We start from the raw sequence: 23,362 nt of genomic DNA, 5'->3' as shown, positions 1-23,362 counted from the left end.
AAGCAAGATCTTAGGGAACTTCACAAAGTAAAGGTCGACCTTGAGTATGTAAATGAGTTACGCAGGAGTGCTGTTGACCTTGTCAACCGCAGCAAGCAAAACAACGTCATAATACACGGGATTTCAGAAGGGGGAGAATCTTCGCACGGATCGCAGGATTAAGTAACCCATGCCCGCGACTTCTTAGCCACTCATCTGAAAAAAAAAAAATGCATTAGGTGGAGATTGAGCGCGCCCATCGCACACCACGTGTACAACGCCCTAATGGGAACAAAGGTAGCCCGCTCGAGACCACACCCCATCCACATCAAGCTGCTGCGTTTCACTGATCGCGAAGCGATTCTGAAGCGATGTTCTGTTCTGAAAGGTGTCACCATTCGCGGATCCAAAGTGGGCATGAGCGACGATGGGCGGTGAGTTGGGCGGATGGCGGATGGCGGATGGCGGATGACGATGGGCGGATGGGACGATGGGCGGTGAGTTGGCTCAGTCGGTAGCGCGTCTGCCTCACGATCACGCGGCCCGGGTTCGAACCCGAGTCTGGACTGAGCAATGTTGTGTGTAAACATACCGTCCCCTCTAGCAAGAGGCAAAACACTCTGTCCCTCGGATAGGACATAAAATGGAGGTCCCGTGTATGAGAGAGTCACAGCTCATGCACGTAAAAGATCCCGCTTCATTCATTCATCGCAAAGAGCAGGGTGTCTAACCCGGTGAAGTGGTCCCACCCCACATCCAACTGGACCCCATGGAAGACCAGCTTATTGTAGCTGAATATGGGCTATCCAGCCATCTTCACAGATGGAAAATGAACAACAACAACAACAACAACAACGATGTACACAAAGACACACGAATGGAACACAAGCAGCTCATGGTCAGTCAAAGTGAAAAAGCTCACGGAGAAAAACAAGTTCGCTTTCATCCCGAACTCGGTACCAAGACTTATAAAGTACAAAGATGGCCCTAAAGACTCCCCCGATTCTCTGAAAACACTGAGATTGTCTGATCTTCATAAAGTGTAGGTCGTTAAGTGCATAGAATGATTTTCTTTGGAGGTAGCTACTCTGTCCATACGTCTATTATAGTGTATGTTTGAAATTGAAGATAAAATGGCTATCATAGGGATGTTACTATCATATACGACACATTATATAGATCTTTTACCCGAGGTAACAGAGTCAAATAATGTGAGTTATCATATTTCAAGCTGTTTTAGAAGGCCAAAATACTCAAATAACGAGCTCCTTTTCGCACGCCATGGAAATGTATGCTGGCGGAAAAACGAAAATCGTAAATCAGCAAATCAGCAATTAGCAACGAAGTGTCGCCGGAGGCATTATGTTTTCGGGTTTTCCGTCCGTCCTTCCGTCCGTAATCAATTTTGTGGACAGCGTATGTAAAAAACCGTTAAAGTTATCATAATGAAACTTGGCGTGTATATGTATGAGTGGGCGAAGTTGTGCCTATAAACTTTTGGGCGCACATGCTCAAGATCAAAGGTCAAAAGGTCAAGGTCAAATGCTCAAAATTTCACTATTTCCCCTATATCTATGCAATGCCTGGAGGTATTTTCTTGAAACCTGGTGTATACATGAACTACCAAATAAAGATTCCCCAGAGAGAGTTTTGGGTCATGAAGTCAAAGGTCAAGGGTAAAAGGTCAAGTGAAAATGTTAACATATTATACCATACCTGATAAATGTAAAACTTAGCATTACACTGATGAAAGGAGTTTTTGAGCTATTGAATTTGTGAGACCAGCTGCGTCAAGTAGAACAGATTTCATGCACCTGCCTGTTTATAAAATGTCTAATTCAACGTATCTATGCAGATCTTAAACAAGCTTCTTACATTTTCAGTATTCTGTGTCAGAGATTCACATTTATAATACTTGGAAGATCAATGTGAACTAAGCTTCCATACGTACAAATGTAGTTTAAAGATATTCGTCATTGTATCTTTTCAGAATGGGGTGGAGGCTGTATTATGAGCGCACTACATTTATCACAAGTGTATGCATATTCCATATATTCGATTATTGAGTGATACGGTCACAGCAGCAGTCTTACCATGACGCTCGTTTATAGTGGATTAAAGTTGTTGCAAATCTGTCGTTAAAACAACTGTCTGTTTATCGTTTGAGTCCGGTCCACTATTACTACAACTTACACAATGCAAAAGAGGGTCACGAGCGACAGTGTTACCAACTATTTATTTATTTTTTTTCTTCATGATAACATTGTACTCTTAATGGAACTCCCTCCCGCCATGAAGCAAAAACAAAACAAGAACGATTTATGGTTTCAAGTTTAGGCCTTTCATAATGACATCGTGCTAAGTTTCATATCATTTTCCCACTTCTAGGGAGAACATGATACTGAACAAATCTCGACATATCTCGTATCGAAAGATAAGACGAATGAAACGATAACGTATTCAAACTAATTGTCACAAAATGCATGCAGTTTAACACCAGCATATTTACAATTAATTTCACGTACATCTTTGTGATATCTTTAAGAATATGAGACAGGAACAATTAAATACGGTATATATATATATATATATATTATACATATATCCTGATAGCAGGCCCATAGTTTGGGATTAATGACCTCAGATCATACTAGGTCTTATCAATGAGCATCCTGGTTACAAGGTCTACATCTACCTCAGATCTGGTATAGATCTAGACACAGTTTTTTGTGGTCAGAATCTTTATGTTTATCTATCTACTGTAGATTTTATAAATAAATTCTTGCATAGTTTAGAGAAGTACACTGGTAGGTACACGTAACTATTAGTTTTACAGTGGTAGGATCTAGACCAAGTGGTATCTATTATTCATACACACGTTGGAAGTATTGAGAAGAACTTGGATGACCACCTACACTAGCTTTGTCTTTGACTGCCATAGGGCCTACACTTTGTCAAATGCCTACAACATATTTCTGGATATGTCTAAAGTTAAGGATTACCGGTACCAAGAAGAAATCCTAAAGCTACACTATCCGCACCAGTTTTGTTAAATGATCAATATGCTGGTACCAACAATCCCCAGACCTGAGTTACACTGTCTGAGGAACCATTTGTACCATTATTATCCAGGGTACAGTTATTTTGGCCTACTGTGGCTTTCCAGTGGGGCTGGACACGGTTAGGTCAGGGCCTGAAGTGCAGCCACAGTCAGACTCTGATCACTGACTGTTGTCATGTCATCATGAAATTGATTTGCTAAGATTTGTTGCCTGTTGTCTCCTAACACTAGTGTTAATAGTAATACTTCTAGTTCTACTACCGGTACTACTCCTATACCAGCATTGAAGTACGGGCCTATAGATAGGCCCAGATTTGATAGTGTAGGCATAATTAAAGACTCTTATTCTTAAATTTCTACTACACCCAACCGTTATACCGTTATACCATTGGCATTTAACTGGAAGTTAAACTAGATTCGTTGATCTAGAACCCCTAGGTAGGCCTGGAATTAAAGACTCTTATTCTTAAATGGTAAAACGGTTAGGTGTAGTAGAAATTTCTACTACAGTCCCTACACCTAACCGTTATACCATTTAAGAATAAGAGTCTCTAATTCTCCCTCTAGGCCTAACGTTACACATTCTATATTCTATCCTAGACCGCCAGGCCTAGGGGTTCTACACTTCTAGATCAACGAATCTAGCTTAACTTAAAGTTTCTCAGTCCCTGCTCTAAACCACGATTTCAGACATTCTATAGATTTATTCTAGACTCTCTAGATAGTACTAGTACTTGACAAATATTGGTTGTCGAACTGTAACTCTCATTTCAAATGTAAAACAGTGTCTGACAGTGACACGCAGATTTTCCGTGACATGCTAGGGTCAACAAGCAGATTTATGTATGTGTGGGACTAAGATGCCTAGTCCTTAAACAACGATCATAAACATAGCGATTGAGGACAAAATGAATATTTGTACCTTTTCTGAATACTATCAGGGTACATTATATAAGTCCTAAAGGCATTTACAAACAAATTTATGAGAGGAAAAACTACGAAATCTACATTTTCCTTCGATTACTTACGGAAGGGACTTGATTTCGTCAGTTCGTCAACTTCTTACATGCAATTCACTCCATGCATAAACAAAAGCCGGCGAAGCGACGAACACGCTTTTCGTCAGTTCGTCAACTCTCGATATGCCAAGGTCAGGATTTTTTACATTTACATTTTCTCATTTTTCTCAAAAAATATGAGTTTTCATGGCACGAAATTTTGATAGTTGTTAGAGTACCTCAAAAGCAATCTTTTAATGACAAAAACTCAAAATCGAAAATCTGACCAAAATTTGGGTTTTTGTCACTTCGCCGTATTAGCGACGTTATAATACAATGTTAAGATTCAATGGTATTGAAAACGAAAGAGAAGAGTTTATCCACATTAATAACCATGATATTTATCATAGCCAGGAAGCAGACGCAGTTGCTGAAAGGCTAAATTCTACCACAATGTCACTTGAATACTGTATCGATGAAGCTTTTGAAACAATTTTACCACCTTCTTTTTACCAAACTGAAAAACACGTTTGTGAAAATCAAAATGCGAATGATGATTTTTCCCCTTTTCACTTAAATATCCGTAGCATTAACAAAAATTTTGATCAGTTGAATTTACTCTAAAATAACATAAACAAAAAATTTTCTGTTGTCGGACTTACTGAGACATGGACCTCTCACGATTGCAACGGCATGTTTGTTCTTCCTGGCTATCATAGTCCAATTACAAATAGCAGGCTGAATAGGACAGGTGGCGGTGTATATATCTCCTCTAATTTTGAATATAAGCTTAAACCAGAGCTTACTGTTATGAGTGAAGCTTTAGAGACTCTATTCGCTGAATTGGTTATTCCCGGCCACAAAAATATTGTAATTTGAATTATATATAGACCTTCACTGAAGTCTGTATTAATGAATTACAGGATATTCTCTCGAGCCCTTTATGGAATAACAAAACGTTGTTTCTAATGGGAGATTTTAACGTAAACCTCCTACAATTTGGAGAAACTTTTCATGTGAATACTTTCTTGAATACTTGTATCTCATTTGCTTTGTTCCCACTCATTAATAAGCCAACCAGAATAACTGATACCACCTCAACCTTGATAGATAATATCTTTACAAATTTACAGCTGCTTCCAGCGGCAGGGATTCTAGTAAATGACATATCAAATCACTTTCCTATATTTGCTAGTTTATCTCTAAAGATTAAACGGTATGAATATTATGCAAAGAATATGTACGAAGTTTCAGCCCTGAGAATGAACAGAAATTTATGGAGAATGGAGAATTATTTCTGGTGCAACATCACGTTCTCACACTAATGAATTCTTCTTTGAAAATAAATTTCTAAAAGTACAGGATATATATCTTATGAATCTAGCATCCATTATTATACAGCTCGAAGAATTCTGAATTTGTTATGAATGAACAAGTGTACAATTACTACACTCGGCAGTCTTCTTCTTACCACCTGCCATCCATTAGAACCAACTTTAAACACAATACACTTGCTTTCGCTGGACCAAAATATTGGAATTCTCTAGCCTATTCTCTTCAACAAACCACAAACCTCAAAACATTCAAATACAAATTAAAACTAAGTCTTCTGAGTAAATATGTTACGATGTAACTAGTTTTTATAATCCTATACCACATATCTGGACACTTTTACCCTATAAGGTAATCTTATATCAATTTTTACATTTTATATTATTCATGTGGAATTCCTATTCTTTTTAATTCCACTGATTATTTTTTTTCTCTCTCTTTCTTTCTTTCTTACTTTCTTTTCTTCCCCCTCTCTCCCCCCTTCGGTTCTCACTTTATTTCCTCTATTTCTCTCGTTCTCTCCTTCTCTCCCTCTCTTTCTCATTCATGTTTACTAACTTTAAGATGTAGATATGTACAAGTTATGTAAATATGTTTCAGGAGTGTGTATATATGTTATATTCTCAATTACTCTGTACATAATTATGAATATTACTCGTCATGGTGACCTGCAAATTTTACAAGCAATGCTTTAGTTGGGTCACCTCATTTCCATTTGTATAAGCACCCTATATTCTGTCAATACATGCTGATATACTGTAATATTATGTGTCAATATGTAAACAACAATGCAATGTAAAAATGGAAATGAAACGAATAAATTCAATTCAATTCATACTCCACATCGTGACAAGTTAGATCTAACATTAGTGGACTTTGCTAAAACTGTATACTAGTAGCTTGGCCAACTTGTACACAATGAACGGACTCGACTCGCACAGGCCTACTCTCTGTGTACACATGGAACGTATGTTATGCGATCGAGAACTGTCAATTGTCATCATGATTTCTAAGTGCGGGCTGTGTGAGCCTGATGTTGACTGTTTCGGTACTTTAGAGGTAAGTTGCAATGTAGTAGACTTTGAGAACATTGAGATGACTTAGATCTATGAATGACTCCAAAATATAGTCAGATCATCGTCTCTAAATTAGCAAATATATGAGCAAAGTCTGATTAAGTTTATCCAATTATACAAACTGTTCTCAAGTTATGAGCACAGATTGCATTTCTTTGATTGCTATTTAAAAAGAGACAAAAATGTAATTTAATCTAACAAATCCACTATTTCTCAGGCTATTTGTGTTAGGCTCTAGAGGTCTAGTTCTTCAAAACGTCTATTTATCTAGACTATCATTATCTACGGTCTTGGTCATGGAAATTACATTGATGTAAGCCTAAAAGTAACACAATTATTTAGCCACACGTGCAATGATATTGATGGAAATGGGCAAGTTTGCTACGGGCTTTGAGCTTGATGATTCTCTATTCGAAGCTGATCCGAAGTAAAGTGAAAGTTGGAGATCAGGCCGGCTTTGAAGAGCGAAACCAGAAGTAGGCCTGTATGCAAGTCGAGTCCGTTCATTGTGTACAAGTTGGCCAAGCTATACAGATTTAGCAAAGTCCACTAACGTTAGATCTAACTTGTCATAATGTGGAGTATTCTAGATCTAGCGTAGTAACAGGTATAGGATTGACAAATAAGTCATTCATAGATCTAAGTCATCTCTACCAAAGCAGTCAACATCAGGTTCTCACAGCCCGCATTTAGAAATCATGATGACAATTGACACTTCTCGATCGCATAATATACGTTCCATGTGTACACAGAGAGTATGCCTGAGCGAGTCGAGTCCGTTCATTGTGTACAAGTTGGCCAAGCTACTAGTATACGGTTTTAGCAAAGTCCACTAACGTTAGATCTAACTTGTCACAATGTTGAGTATTGAATTGAATTGAATTTATTCGTTTCATTTCCATTTTTACATTGCATTGTTGTTTACATATTGACACATAATATTACAGTATATCAGCATGTATTGACAAGTTGGCCAAGCTATACAGTTTTAGCGAAGGCCACGCGCTTCCGCACTTCAGTCTTTCAGCTCAACTTATGAACAATTCATGTCCCATAGCGTTTCCATGTACGGAAAAAATATTCGCACGGCGGCCACACCACAGCGGTCGATTCGAAGAGTTTTGAACAGCACTGTGTTTTGGAAGGAAGATGTGAGATGTGTGCAAGAAAAGAAAACATGATATTTCTCGGATTAATTCATAAAATCGGTGAGGTAAACCTGGATTAGGGATAAATTAGGCTTGGACATTCCACAAGAGTTGATTCAGTGAGGATGAAATGCCCTCTTAAGGCTGCCTAATCTTCTGGTTGATTTCTGCGCAAACATCAACATTCACGCACGGCTTGCAAAATACTGTATTTCGCAGCAAAGATGGTTTAGAGCGGATTGCCACTGGGTTGTCAGTCGTACTTCGTTCAACGACTGACGCCATCTAAAAGGGAGCCGAAATCGTAGCTGTTTCTCGGTCAGGAAAGCCAAAAGAATACAGCTTTTTTGTTCTTTTTTGTACCTTCGATTATCTAAAATGCCATATTGACATAGTTCATGCTCTTAGCTTTCTATTGATGTATGATTTGCCGTATTTCAGAAATTTTAACATGTAGTCGGTTTACCATGGCCTTACGCAAAAGTTCTGGTCAAAAAGTTTAGTGAATTTTATCAATCTTTGCACAAACACTCACACACGCACGCACTAATAAAGGTCTTATAAATTTCAGGGAATGAGGGAGGGCAACTGACGTGGTAGCCTTAGCAATACCCTTTCCCATTACTTATATCTTCATCATGCCACTATCAGGATACCCTGAACAATAACACACTTTTATTGGTTTATAGATGGTAGTGTTAATCTTGTCAGTCTCGATAGCCTTCTTTGACTAGTGTCGGTCTGGTGAGCCTTTTTTTGCTTAGTATCGAACTCCTGGGCTGTATAACTCGTGGGAGTGTCGAAATCGTGGGCTGTATGACTTAGTGAGTGTATGACAATGTGGGCTGTAAAACTTGCGGGCACTGTATGACTAGTTTGTGCCGGTCTCGTGACGTACACCTGTTTAAATAGCACAACTACAATCTACGACACGGGGGCAGACCAAAAAAAAAAAAAAATGTAAAGTGAAATCCCCAAATATCAATTTGGAAAGGGAGACGAGAATGCAAGAGCAAATCAAGATTTCATTTCTCAGTGACGCTTGAAAAATTCGTTACATTTACAATAATAGAATAGGTGACTGAGTATAACATGAATGACGAGCAGTCATGAATGACTGGACAGATGGAATTTAGGCATAGCTACAATAATAGGCTAATGGGGTGCAAATATTTTACTTGCAGAGAACTAGGATTAGGTACCTAGAAGTAAAAAATAAATAAACGACATTACTAAATTACTGACATATTTGTCCTTGAGCTCTCTAGAAGTGCTCGAACTGTGCCTCAAGTTTTTCACAATATTCACGGGACATACAGCACCACTGATGTGATCATTTTTCGACATGGAAAAGTCGAAGCTCGGGCTCTGCAAAATGTTCGTAATTCCTACTTTGAAGGTTACAATGCTCCACATCATCACCGCAGGCTTGGCCACAGGTTGACGATGTGGTTCATCACTTGTTTTAAAGCTGTAGAATTGATGACCTTCTTTCGGGGAAAATATCCAGAGACCTTTTCGAAATCAAGGCAAGCATCATTGAGTAGCACACTTAGCTGCCTGCCATGTCATGTGTCTGCTAGGTCATTGCTGCCAGTGAAATGTGCAGCCTGTGACCAATGTCTACTTGTGAGCTATTATTATTGAATCTTTCGTGGATATTTGACAATCATCTTGTGATTTCTCTGTCCCCCCCCCCCCCCCCAGGTCAGGTGGTCATCCATAACGCATGCGCGTTCCCGATTTTTCGGGAAAGGGGTATTTTTTCGTGGCTCAGCTCGGGGAAAATGTCCCAAAATTTCTTAAAATAGGGGGTATTTATCATTTCCCCCCCCCCCGAAATATTTCTAATTAGGGGTAGTTTAAAAATCTTTTCCATACAATCCTGAAATAGCTAGCTCCCCCCCCCCCAAAAAAAAAAAAAAAAAAAAAAGTCTGAAACGGGGGTTCAGGTTTTGCTGTAAAGCATGCCGGGCTGTTGAACCCACAAATGTAGAAAGCGCCCACTAATCAAGCAACAAATTCTTACATCAACCACAAATGTAGAAAATTTCTTAGACAAATTTTGCATTAGTGGTTGATGGATGTATTTCTACATTTGAATATTAGGCGTTTATGTTGACCCTTATTTCGGCTGAAGTACCCCCTGTATAGATGCGGCCAGTTCATTTTTTTTTTCTGAAGAGTTTTTTTTTTCTACTTTTTTTAACTTTGGGTGCGACGCCGTTCCTTGCCTGTAAAACACCTGTATTTTACTCGTAGAATTCCCGTAGATGACACACGCTTCCGACGCATAGGCATAGATCCACGGGCAAACTACGTACTTCAAGCGGGTCAACTGCTGTGACTTGCGGCACCTGCGGACCTCCTAATGGTGTTCTGCGTGCGCACCTCCGGGCTACTACGGGCGAGATACGTTCTCGGTATGTACTGTCAGGTGCGGGCCAACTGCGGGGAGCTCCGGGCAGCAAAAAATTTTCCCCGCAAGTCAACCCAGAAGGCTTTCCCGGACACGTATGGTTGGCCATCGCCGCAAAAACGCGTGCCAACATCATACGCGTGCATGTCAGAACGCACGCATGGTTAATTCGTAACGTGTGTTGCGACACGGATTGTCGCCCCTACACGGATTGTCGCCCCCGGCTCGGGGTGACAATCCTTGACGGAGCTGGCGTCACGGATTGTCGCCCCTGTCACGGATTGTCGTCTGGCGACAATCCGTGACGAGGGCTTGCGGCAAGAATTGTCGTCCGCCCTCGAAGCACATTTTGCTGGGTATAATATCGTTCTGGACATAACACATAACACATAACTACAGCCATGCAAACATGCCATGTAAAAAGTCATGGTGAGGTTTCAAGGAAGTGTGTATGTGCGCGCTCACATGATAATTTAGTGTCCGTTTGTGCGTGTGTGTCTGTGTGTGGGTGTGTGTGTGGGTGTGATGGAAGAATGTGTTTATTATGTCAGCTTTTTGCGTATGTGTTTTTTAGCTGCGCGTGGGGAGGGATACCTAGTAAGCTGTTGCTGGCATAAACGTTGATATTGATTTTATCAGCAGCTTTGACTTTGATGAGTTTGTTTGGCGGATTTGTATATGAATTCGGAGAGGTGCTTGCGTGAGGGCGGATGCTGCTTTTCTGCATACGGTCCATTATGTCTTATGTTTCAACATTGGGAAGTCGTTTTATCAGGAAGGAAGGTGGTATCGGTTCGGCTGTGTGTGTGTGTATGTGGGGAGGGGGTTACATTTCGTTATTGCAAAAGTTCGTTATTCTGAAGGCTCTTTAGTCCGAAGGTTCTTTATTCCGAAGGTTTGTTATTCCGAATTTCATTTTTGGATCAACGAACCTTCGGAATAACGCCACAAACGTTCGGATTAACGAACCCTTTTTCATTTATGGATTAACGAACCTCTAGGTATAGGAAATTGTGTGTTTCGGATTAATGAACCTTCGGAAAAAAACGAACCTTCGGAATAACGAACCTTCTTGTGTGCGTGTGTGTGTGTGGGTGGGTGTGTGTATGTATGTGGGTTGGTGAATGTGGGTGTGGGATGATTTAGGTTTTGGTTAATCAGGGGTTGGTGGGTTGGGGATTGGATTTGAAGAAGTTATAGTTATAGTTATAAATGGTATGACAGATATTGGTAGGATTTAATATTTAGGATAGATGTAGGCCCTAGATTTGTTTCGGTTGGGGGGGGGGGTGGTCGGGTTTTTTTATGACTGATTTCATTCTAGATTTGTATAATGTATTTGGGTTTTTTTTATGTATATGCCCTTGTAAGTAAGAAGGTTTTACATGATCCAAACCAATATGTTCAAGGGATATAGGTTTGGTAGGGCCCTACATGTCAAAACTTTCTCGTGAAGAAATTGTTAGTAGGGTTGGTCTATAATCGAGTTATCTATGTTGAAGTGAGATTATTTGTAGTATAGATTGACAAATGGAATTGTAACTTTTTTGTTCATGTTACACCCAGAATGGGTGGATTTATGAATGATTTGAATGAATGATTTATTTGCATTATGAGGATTCGTTTGAGTGTTTGTTGGTGTTTGTTTGTATTACGTATGTATTAGCGGTGTCCATATGGCAGTTCGTTTGTGCTAAAATCAACTAACGATTGACAAATTATTTACGGCGTGTAGAAATTATTCGCTCATGCATAAAGCATGCCAAACTTATTCTGGGACAAAGAATAGTGGTATGGACGTTGTAGTTAAGACTGATGGAAGAATATGACTGCAGTGAAAAAATGAACAAAGACAGATAACATTTACGAAGGGTACCTCCCTCGTATGTATTTTCTCTCGGTCTCTCTCTCGTCTAGCCCGCGTCACCGCTGAAATTGACACACCCATACTATTTTTAGATCAACGCTGGTGTGACCTCTTTAAAGTTTGAACACGTGCTCATACACGCTGAAGGCATTTTCATTGCCACAGTAGCGCCTGCAGCAGTTTCAGATTAACGAACCTTCGGAATAACTAACCTTCGAAATAACGAACAGCACCCGAATAGAACACCCCTCCATTTCCAAAATACAAAATAAAAAAATGTAATACACATTCCATGGAGTGTAAAGTGGTTAAGACTTTATAGAAATACAGTCTTTCTCATTTTATATAGTTTATCGCTGCCCCACATCGTCCCCGGCCAGAAAAGTAAATGAAATGATGTAACCCCAATCCCTACCCAAAATGTGATTCGAATAACATACATTCAGAGAGTGCAAGAAAAATAAGTTCAGCACCATAGGTCAACGATGTCATCTGTATATGGGTACCACGTAAAATGACCATTTTGTGGGAGAAATTTCATAACTCGACCATGCATCGGTTCTGCCACTCCATCACTCTGACTGTGTTGCAGTATTCCTTCAGATACAATGCGCTGCAGCTTAGCAACACGGGTGGTGTAGTTTACCATTAGTCTCTATTCCTATGGGAGATGAAAATGGAAAACGCCAAAGGACGCACTTGTCCGCAGCATCCGTAACTCCCCGTATATGTCCGTAAGCGATCGTAAGTGTTGTGATACGTTAACTTGCGGATAATTTCGGATACTTACAGTGGACGGGAATAAACGCAAATGGACGGGAGGTAAACTTATTTGCGGATAGTCTGCGTCCAAGCTACGGATCGTTACGTTCAGTTACGGATAGTTACGTTTAATTACGTTTGATTACGGTTATTTGCGTAAGTCTGCCTCCATGGAGTTCCTCTGCGAAATTTTGAACATTTCAAAAATTTCGCAGGCTTGGCGGCGTCATTTTGCGTTTCTTTACGGATTAGTTACGGACAGTTACGCCTACATACGACCCTGCGGATGCCTGCGTCCACGCTGCGTCCCCCTGCGTCCACTTATCCGTATCTATACAGCGGCGGATGTAACCCATCGTAAGGCACTGTGTGACTGGGGCATTACGTAGACACACGAACGCGCTCACACACAACACACATGTACGTAGGGCCTACGTAGCCCACGAACACCAAACCCCTCAGATACTCATGCAGGCACAAAACTGCGCCCACAAACACGCACCATCACATACCATTTGATATACACATACGCCACTATATAATACCACATACACACGTACGCATACAGGCACACGTATATACACAGACAAACAAACCACTACCACTATACAACCACCACAATGCACAGTTTCTACATATTGTATCATTATACTCCAAACACACACACACACACACACAACTATACGGAAACTCATACACAAGTCAAATCATACACAGCACATACCATGCAGCTCACAACAAACACGCACGCACACACACACACACATACGCATAACTTACCAGTCATACCCATCCCATCAAAGCTTAACACCGGAGCAACCACCCCGAGCCCGGGGAGACAATCTTTGTCGGGGCGACAATCCTTGTCGCAACAAATTTTTTGCCATCATAGATTGTCGCCATCGAGGTCAAAAATTGGGAACTGCTCAAGCGTCACGGATTGTCGCCAGACGACAAACCGTGACGGGGGCGACAATCCGTGACGCCAACTCCGTCAAGGATTGTCGCCCCGAGCCGGGGGCGACAATCCGTGTCGCAACAAACGTGGGCATGGTTTTGTCATGTAACGTATGCATGGATATTTGCTATTGTACTTCTATAAAATTCTTAACGTATGCATGCGTTTGTCAGGATCTGCCCCCCCCCCCCCAAGGAAAAACGCAGTATCTACATCCAGCTCTATTTCTAAACAACCGAGATATTCACCATTTTATATTTTTGCCAAAGCCCCTGGAAAATATACTCTTTTGAAAAATTCCTTCATTGTGGAATTTTAGTCTATCTAGCTACCAATTTTCCTGGAAAATATCATTTTGTGTTTTTGTTTTGTTTTTAAGTTATTGATGAAAATGTAGATACTTTGGGGAAACCCCACGCAATTGACTGATTTCCCCAAGGAAAAACGCAGTATCTACAATGGAACGAATTTCCCCAAGGAAAAACGCAGTATCTACAGCGGAATGACTAGGATTAATCTTCTGCCATAATTATGTATGCATGTATACATCATTGTTCAAGTATTCATGATGCACCATCCTCAACCTCTGGCCCTGGGGGATGCATCCTCCTCCCCCCCCCCCCCCCCCATTTATGCCCTGATTACAGAGCAGGCTTCATAAGATTATTAAATAACTGATCGTTCTTGGAACGTTTTGCTTACATTCCCAGACCGATCTTGCTGTAACATTAGGCCTACGTGTTTAATATGAAGCTTGCCAGGGCTGTAATGTGATGCTACATGGCCTAGCCGCTAACTAGCATCTAGAATACTAGATCTAGATCTGTACAGTCTAGGCTACAGTCTGTCTAGACCAAAATAAATCTAAATCGGATGTCTGGACCTAGTTTTTATATCGTTTATTCTAGGATGGATACGTAGCAGGCTACACGAGTCTACCGCCTCAGGCTATACATGCACGATACTCACAGAAAAAAAAAAAATAGCCTAACGTTAGAACTGCAGAAGGTTTAGTCTAAGCCCTACAAGAGCCAGGACTCTCCACGTACGGGCCTCTGTGTAATCTGTAAAATCGTGCCTGCCTAGTAAGTTGGCCATGAACTTGGGCGCGATCTTCCCTACGGCGCGATCTACACGCGAAGAGCATTCATACGTCATTGAAAAACTGCCTGTGTCATTCCCACTAGGCAGGAGGGATGATGCGTGTACACTCGTGCTAATATGCACTTACTTGACTCAATGCAGCACTAGTTTATGTGAATTTCATGAAAAGAAATAATAAACTGAGCAGGAATTATGAAAAAAAATATTGTTTCTGTGTATTTCATCCATAAATCCTCTTCATTTCAAGCCATCTGTAATCACATCTTACCCACTTGCGAATAGACGTGTCCACAGTGTCCTCGAGCCCCCAGAGATAGCTCTGGAACATTCCATTCAATGACGGGGTTTTTACTTTGCAACGTTACCTAATAACGCTCATGTAAGCAAGTTCTTGCTATGGCTAATCTATTTTGTAATGTATCATAATCTATCTATGCTGAGATAACCTAATTCAAATTTGCAGAGACATAGAAAAAGATTTGTTTTACAATCGTGATACGTTCAACTACTCATTTACCCTGTGCTGAAATCCGCATGTCTGCTCCGCACATGTTATCGCTATCGCTCAAACTTCGATCGCGATGGCTTGTGTGTATGTGTGACGACGTGTGTGGAGAAGCATGGGGCTGAAAAAACACGCAGCTAGCTCCACGTGGTGTGGCAAAAAAAAAAAAAAAAAAAAAAAATCGGACGTTCGAAGTCGTACATTCAAGAGCTAAAACAGACAAATCGTCGGCGACCATCCGAACCGTCGTATCTGTCAGCGGTGTGCGAGAACACGTTTTCGAGAAAAACGCGTTTGAAGTTTGGGGGTCCTTTGAAGTCTAGTGTAAAGAAATTTCTTGCTTTTATTCCCGATCTTTTTATATGAAAAGAAAGGCAAATTCCAGACGATTCGTATAATATATGTATTTAAAATCATGTATGAATAAAACTAATGCTACGTTCACAAAAAGAAAGGCATCCGCACAGGAAGAGTCGAAAAACAGGTATACGACGGTTCGGAGATCGCACTCTCAGTACGCGCGGTCATCCGAACTGACGTATCGGGGTGATACGTCAGTTTGCTGAACGCGCGTACCGAAAGTGCGATCTCCGAACCGACGTATCCTATTCTTATAACACGCGCGTCTATGCGATATGCATGGTTACGTGGTATTTATCTGTAAAACGAGTGATTTCGTGCATATTTTTGTGTGAATGCAACTACAACTGTATTCTGTGTCATAATTTCATAAGATGTAGTACAAATACGTCCAAGGTCTAGTTTTGGCATGCATGATGAAACACTGGTAGGGGAGGGGGAGGTTCCTCTGCAGTTTTTTGTTTGTTTGTTTTGTTTTGTTTTGTTTTTTGACATGAATTACGCTTCAGGCGTCAGACGAGAGTTCCTTTGATGTAAAAAACAAACAAACAGATAGACAAACAAACAAACAATCAAAAAACCCACTCCATGTTTAGGACACATTATCTTTGATCAGTTTGTATCTAATTTGTATCACGCAAAAAGTGGTTATACATGTATTGTGAAAGAGGTGGGGCCTATGAAATTATTGCTTTTTCATTGCATCATGCCTCTTCTTTTTCCTCTCATTTCATCTTCTCATTGCTCTCCTCCACCTCTTCTCTTTCCCTTGCAACGCTTTAACCCTCTCTCCTACTCTCCAATACTGTAAACAAAAGCCAAAATCACACATCAAAGCCTTGCTATTCTTTGTGATAATTCATGCCGCAATCATGACTGTAATGACCTAACTTTCATTCTTTCTAAGCTGCCATGATGAATACTGTACATTTTAACCCATGAATAAAGATTTTCTTTTACAGCTCACATGCATGGCAGACATAATTCATGATCATTCAGTTGGGTAAAACTCAATTATCAGCTTGCTCATCAGAAATAACAAGCAAAAAATTTACTTAGCCACACCACTGTCTCACATTATTGTTTTATATACGTTCAGGAATCTGAAACAGATGCAAATTAATTTTCTACGCAGAAACATCCACACACACAAACATGGATTGTACTTGTTCACACAAATAATAAAAGGTGTATTGTCCTGCAGACCCCTACAGACTTAAATGATATTCAAGTACATGTAGTACTATGAATATCATTTCAGTTCCAATTATATATGCTGACATTTTAGTGTGCATGATATTATGATTTCCTCACGATATGAGATCACAGTACATAGAAGAGAAAAACAAAACAAAACAAAGAAAGTGAGTCTTGAGACAAGGCTGCATTAAAATGCAGCAATATTTATTTCAAAATCAATCCATATCTCACATCCAAAAAGAAAAGAAAAGGAATGAACATGTCCTTAACTATAATGGTAAAATTTCATTAAAAATTTTTGAATTTACAGAATGATCAAGATGTCTGTGGTAAAATAAATATTGATTTAAATTCATTGATAATGAACATGTCCTTTAATACAATGGTTACATTTCCTCAAGATTTTTAAATGTACAAATCAAAATGTCTTTGGTTAAAGAGATATTGATCTAAATCAATTGTTAAACCGATTTTAACATGAAAAAAATTGTACACAATACAGTTTATATTGAAAAACATTCTGAAACATTCATCAGATGGAAATGGCTTAAAGCAGAAGGCCAACTTCCTCCTAATATTAGTGAATCTCTAATAACTCAGGTCTTAGGGCTAAAAAAAAAGGACATTGTATGATTTGAGTTGTTATTACGTGCATGTTTGTAATTGTACTTTCATTTCGATATAACAGTAATATCTACGCAACGGTCCTACAGAAATCAAATCACATTTGGAAGGAGGAATAAAGCTGTTACATGTACATCTTTCACATGAAAAAATATGACAATTATTGTTAAAGAAATATCAAAGCTTTTATGATATCATAGAATATTTAATAGCTATAGAATAGACAAATCATAACATGGCGAATTGTGGTGGGGAGATAGTGCGGAGTGATAAATTATCAAAAATTTGAATACATAGACTAAATTGCTTTTGCATGCACAAACAACTGTAGGCACCATAGGCAAGCAATAATTGGTGAGAAGTTGGTCAGAGCTGACATTTTGCTGGGATGGATCTGATGGTGCTTCATTGTTCAATTCTGGTACAAAGTGTGTATTGGTATCTCTTGAATGCGGTCCATGTTCTTGGTGATGCCAACTGGAAATGAAGAAAACAAAAAGGAAAACAAGATACATACGGTGCATAAATATTACATTTGTTTTATCATATTTATTAAAAGACTGAATTTATCATTTCTTTGAAAGGACAAGATGTCATCCAGCTTACAACTCATGGTGGATCCATGCGTGGACATATGGGGTGTAAGATGCCCTCATTGTTTTTGTTTTTTTAAACAAAAAATCAACAGAAAAAACTGGAGGACGTGCATGTCGTCCCCCCCCCCCCCATACACACACACACACTTTACAGAATTCCTGGACCCACCCCTGACAACTGCAAAAAAAAAAAATAATGGTACATTTTAGACAGGATGCTACATTCTATGCTCGTGTATAGTTGATATCATCCTTTTTATTTGTCATTATATGACAGCAATAGCATCATTTATTCCGGATTACTAATGGTTATTCCAACAAGATTGAGTCAGCAATATCTGGTTGGATTTCCCGATTAGATTAAGTGCTTTACAAACACTCACCAGTGAGAAGTTGGTCAGAGATGACATTCTGCCGGATGGATCTGACGGTGCTTCATTGTTCAATGCTAGCATTGGTATCTCTTGAATGCAGTCCATGTCCTTGGTGATGCCAACTGGAAATGAAGAAACAAAAAGAAAAACAAATACACATGGTGCACAAACATTTTATTTGTTTCCATCATATTTATTGAAAGATTGACTTTATAATTTCTTTTACTAAGATTAACCTTTTTATAGCACAATTTTCAGGTAGCCCTTTGTAAATGTCCACAAACAAGAGGTTTTTTTTTTTTGCCCAGCAGAGATTGGACAGATTGTTGATCTGCATCAATGCAAAAGCAGTCAAACGGTACTTGCATCCTCATTTGAAAATTGCTCATAGATTATCACTCTGCTTGGAAGGTCCAGGTACAATTGGCAGACAAGCTACATTCTCCAGTTGTGTGTTAGCCATTTGCTACAATATGACAAGAAGGATAACATGTCATCCAGATTGCAACCAGTGGTTAATTCATGTGGGGCACATCGGGTATAAGATACCCTTTATTTTTGTCTTTTTTTAACAAAAGGAATAAACAGAAAAACTGGAGGACATGCGTGTGGTCCCCCCCCCCCCCAACTTTCACAGAATTCCTGGACCCACCCCTGACAACTGCAAAAAACACTGGTACATGGTAGCCGGGATGCTACATTCTTTGCTTGTGTGTAGTTTATGTCATCCTTTTTAATTGCTATTAAAGTGTATAAGACAGCAATAGCATCATTTAATCTTAATTACTAATGGATATTCCAACAAGATTAATGCAGCAATATCTGGTTGGATTTCCCAACAAGATTAATGCTTTACAAACACTCACCAGTGAGAAGTTGGTAGGGGCTGACATTTTGCTGGGATGGATCTGATGGTGCTTCGTTGTTCAGTTCTGGTATTGGTATCTCGTGAATGCAGTCCATGTCCTTGGTGATGCCAACTGGAAATGAAGGAAACAAAAAGAAAAAGAAAATACACATGGTGCATAAATATTACATTTTTAAAAATCATATTTATTGAAAGATTGACTTTATCATTTCTTTGTCATCCAGATTACAATCTATGGTGGATCAATGCGGGGACACATGGGGTTTAAGATGCCCTTTTTTTTTTAAACAAAAAAATTAACAGAGAAATACTGGAGGACGTGCGTGTGGTCCCCCCCCCCCCCCCCAATTTGCAGAATTCCTGGACCCACCCCTGACAACTGCAAAAATACTGGTACATGGTAGCCAGGATGCTACATTCTATGCTTGTGTATATAGTTGATGTTATTCTTTTTATTTGCTATTGTATGGCAACAATAGCATCATTTAATCCGGATTACTAATTGATATTCCAACAAGATTGATTCAGCAATATCTGGTTGGGTTTTCCAACAAGGTTAAGGCGGTACTAACACTCACCAGTGAGAAGTTGGTCAGAGGTGACATTTTGCTGGGGTGAATCTGACGGTGCTCCTTCATTGTTCAATACCAGCATTGGTATCTCAGGAAGGCAGCTGATGTCTTTTTTGATGCCAACTGTAAAGGAGGAAAACAAAATATACATAGCCTATGTTTATTTTATTGTTTCTATCAGATTTTGTTTTAAAGATTGAATTTATTTTTTTTTTAATATTAAGATTAACCTTTTAATACCACAATTTTCAGAAAGCCCTATTTCAATGTCCACAAACAAGAGGGGTTTTTTTTGCCCATAGGCAGAGATCGGACAGACTGGTGATCTGCATTAATGTGAAAGTAGTCAAACGGCACATGCATCCTCATTTGAGAATTGCTCATAGATTAATTATCACTCTGCTTGGAAGGTCCAGGTACAATTGGCAGACAAGCTACATTCTCCAGTTGTGTGTTAGCCATTTGCTATGACAAGAAGGATAACATGTCATCCAGATTGCAACCAGTGGTTGATTCATGTGGGGCACATCAGGTGTACGATACCCTTTATTTTTGTCTTTTTTTTTAAACAAAAGAAATGAACAGAAACACTGGAGGACATGCGTGTGGTCCCCCCCCCCCCAACTTCACAGAATTCCTGGACCCACCCCTGACAACTGCAAAAAAACACTGGTACATCGTAGCCAGGATACTACACGCTTTGCTTGTGTGTAGTTTATGTCATCCTTTTTAATTGCTACTAAAGTGTATAAGACAGCAATAGCATCATTTAATCTTAATTACTAATGGATATTCCAACAAGATTAATGCAGCTATATCTGGTTGGGTTTCCCAACAAGATTTAGGCTTTACAAACACTCACCAGTGAGAAGTTGGTCAGAGCTGACATTTTGCTGGGATGATCTGTTGGTGCTTCGTTGTTCAATTCTGGTATTGGTATCTCGTGAATGCAGTCCATGTCCTTGGTGATGCCAACTGGAAATGAAGAAAACAAAAAGAAAAAGAAAATACACATGGTGCATAAATATTGTATTTAAAAAAAAAATCATATTTATTGAAAGATTGACTTTATCATTTCTTTGTCATCCAGATTACAACCCATGGTGGATCCGCGCAGGGACACTCTTTTAAAACAAAAAATAAACAGAGAAAAACTGGAGGATGTGTGTGTGGTCCCCCCCACCCCACCCCCCCCCCCCCCAATTTACAGAATTCCTTGACCCACCCCTGACAACTGCAAAAAATACTGGTACATGGTAGCCAGGATGCTACATTCTTTGCTTGTGTATAGTTGATGTCATTTGCTATTATATGACAGCAATAGCATAATTTAATCCGGATTACTAATTGATATTCCAACAAGATTGATTGAACCATATCTGCTTGGGTTTCTGAACAAGATTAAGGCTTTACAAACACTCACCAGTGAGAAGTTGGTCAGAGCTGACATTCTGCTGGGATGGATCTAACGGTGCTCCTTCACTGTTCAATACTAGCATTGCTATCTCTAGAATGCAGCTGATGTCCTTTTTTATGCCAACTGTAAATGAGGAAAACAAAATATACATAGTGCATATATTTTTCACTGTTACTATCATATTTTTTTTAAAGTTGAATTTATTTTTTTTTATTAAGATTAACCTGTTAATACCACATTTTTCAGACAGCCCTATGTAAATGTCCACAAACAAGAGTTTTTATTTTTGCCCATCAGCAGAGATCGAACAGACTGGTGATCTGCATTAAATGCAAAAGCAGTCAAGCGGTACATGCATCCTCTTTCCACAGTCAATTGCATGTGCTTATGAAGAATACAAAAACATCATTGGAAGTGAGGCACAAAAATAGCATTTGCTGATAGGCTTACAAACTCTTTTGTTACGTATAGGGCATCCGAATGGGGTCAGCAAGTCAACATTTTTTAAACTCAGCCTTGCTGGCTACACACATAAATCTTCAGTTTTGAGCAAAACAAGGGCAATATGAAATTGGAAAAAGTAACTAACACAAAATACAAGCAGATGTGACACAGAAAAAGAAAAGATACTGATAGAAGGTCTGATCTGTTCATCAATGTTTTTTTTTTTTTTTTTTGTAGGCATAACACAAATAAACATGAATTAAGGCTACACAAGTACACGCTCATGTCTTTATTTTGAAAACATGGTATACCAGGTTGTGCTGTATGTGAGTTGACACCATGAAAACCTAATATAGCAGGCACTACTTAAATGCATTCATACAGTATGGAGTAAGCTACTTCTAACATTGCAGCACAGTTATGAAGTTATTAGAGGCATTGAATAAACACACACACTGTCTACTGTCCATACCGGTACTTTTTACTACAAGTATGTATTCATTTGTGTGCGCACAATCTTACCTAATTTCGCCAGGTAAATGTTGTCATCATCGTCATAATCAGAAGTATCATCTTCGTCACTGCTGTCTGCGGTGCTTGTGTTTCCATCATCGCTACTGCTTTCAGAATTCTCTCCCCCATACACAGCAGTAACTGTGCCTTTCCACAGTTTCCTGTGCCATCGCATTGACACACGAACTCCAAGTCGTGGGAAGCATGCCCTTCCTGAATTTCAGCTGATCAACAGCTACGGTATTCCTTGTACCATCTTTGTCCCATGGACTTCAACATCTGTTGGTTTCCCTGAGGACAAAGACCTGTAACAAACAAAAACAAAAACATTCACTACAAGTGTATCAAAAAAATATTTTTAATTTTAGCAGAAATGTTTTACCTCAAGCCTATCTAGTGGTCTATTTTTACATTGATCATAAAAATGCAAAAGCACAATTCAACTCATATTATAAACGGATAGAGGGCGAAGATTCCCTGTGCTTATGGTACTGCAAAACTACTCTCTAGAATGTGTGGGCACGTATAGCCTAGCTAGGCTAGATCTGACAATTGGAACATTGCATTTAGATCTCAATTTATATATTTTAATTGTAGTGGAACATCAGCGTATTACTATTAGATATCACAGGAGGGGCTAACTCAAGCACTGCCCTCTGGCCTGTTAACACACTAAAGCCTTCATTGCAGTGATTTCAATATTATGGAGACTTGGCACTCACAGCGACATAAAAATGCATGCAATAAAAATTCATACTCAGTACCCGTACAAAGCATAAATTTGCAGTTGGCTAGATCTCTGAATAACACACATGTATTTTTGGGCCAGCATAATTTAATCCTACTCCTATAGAGTCCTAGGAATCCTAGTATCAGATAAATTTACAGACGTTGGTAAAATCATTCATTTTAATTTTACTATAGCCAGTATAGGCCCTATCACTAGATCCTTGGCTTACATTGGCAAATTCACATGAGATACATTACACTCAGATTTGGGTGTTTTTCTTTGTGTGTGTTTGCAAGCTTGGGGCTCAATCGGCCATAGATATGTAAGTAAGTAGAACCTATCATCAGAACTCTAGGGCCCTACACTCAATGATGAACCAGCGATTAGCGGCTCTAAATTGTTGGCTGTGACTACGTAACTTGTTATGTTAGACTCGTCTTAGTAATCTCGTACTT

The 23,362-nt window shown here is 39.4% G+C and overlaps 2 protein-coding genes across 2 annotated transcripts in view; one reads left to right on the top strand and one right to left on the bottom strand.

Moving 5' to 3' along the window:
- Positions 1-23,362, top strand: part of LOC140228789 (tryptophan 5-hydroxylase 1-like) — a 217,221-nt gene that overhangs the window by 2,758 nt on the left and 191,101 nt on the right. The gene's annotated exons all lie outside the window — the stretch shown is intronic.
- On the bottom strand, positions 16,941-21,343 carry LOC140229205 (uncharacterized). Its single transcript, XM_072309474.1, has 6 exons — positions 21,227-21,343; positions 20,666-20,778; positions 19,810-19,926; positions 19,230-19,343; positions 18,373-18,485; positions 16,941-17,870 (listed from the first exon to the last, which is right to left on the bottom strand). The coding sequence occupies exons 3-6, from the start codon at positions 19,883-19,885 to the stop codon at positions 17,799-17,801; spliced, it is 375 nt and encodes a 124-aa protein (XP_072165575.1). The 5' UTR covers positions 19,886-19,926; positions 20,666-20,778; positions 21,227-21,343; the 3' UTR covers positions 16,941-17,798.

The sequence above is a fragment of the Diadema setosum genome, chromosome 5, assembly GCF_964275005.1.
Source record: "Diadema setosum chromosome 5, eeDiaSeto1, whole genome shotgun sequence".
NCBI lineage: Eukaryota > Metazoa > Echinodermata > Echinoidea > Diadematoida > Diadematidae > Diadema > Diadema setosum.
This window is presented reverse-complemented; position numbering and strand designations above follow the sequence as displayed.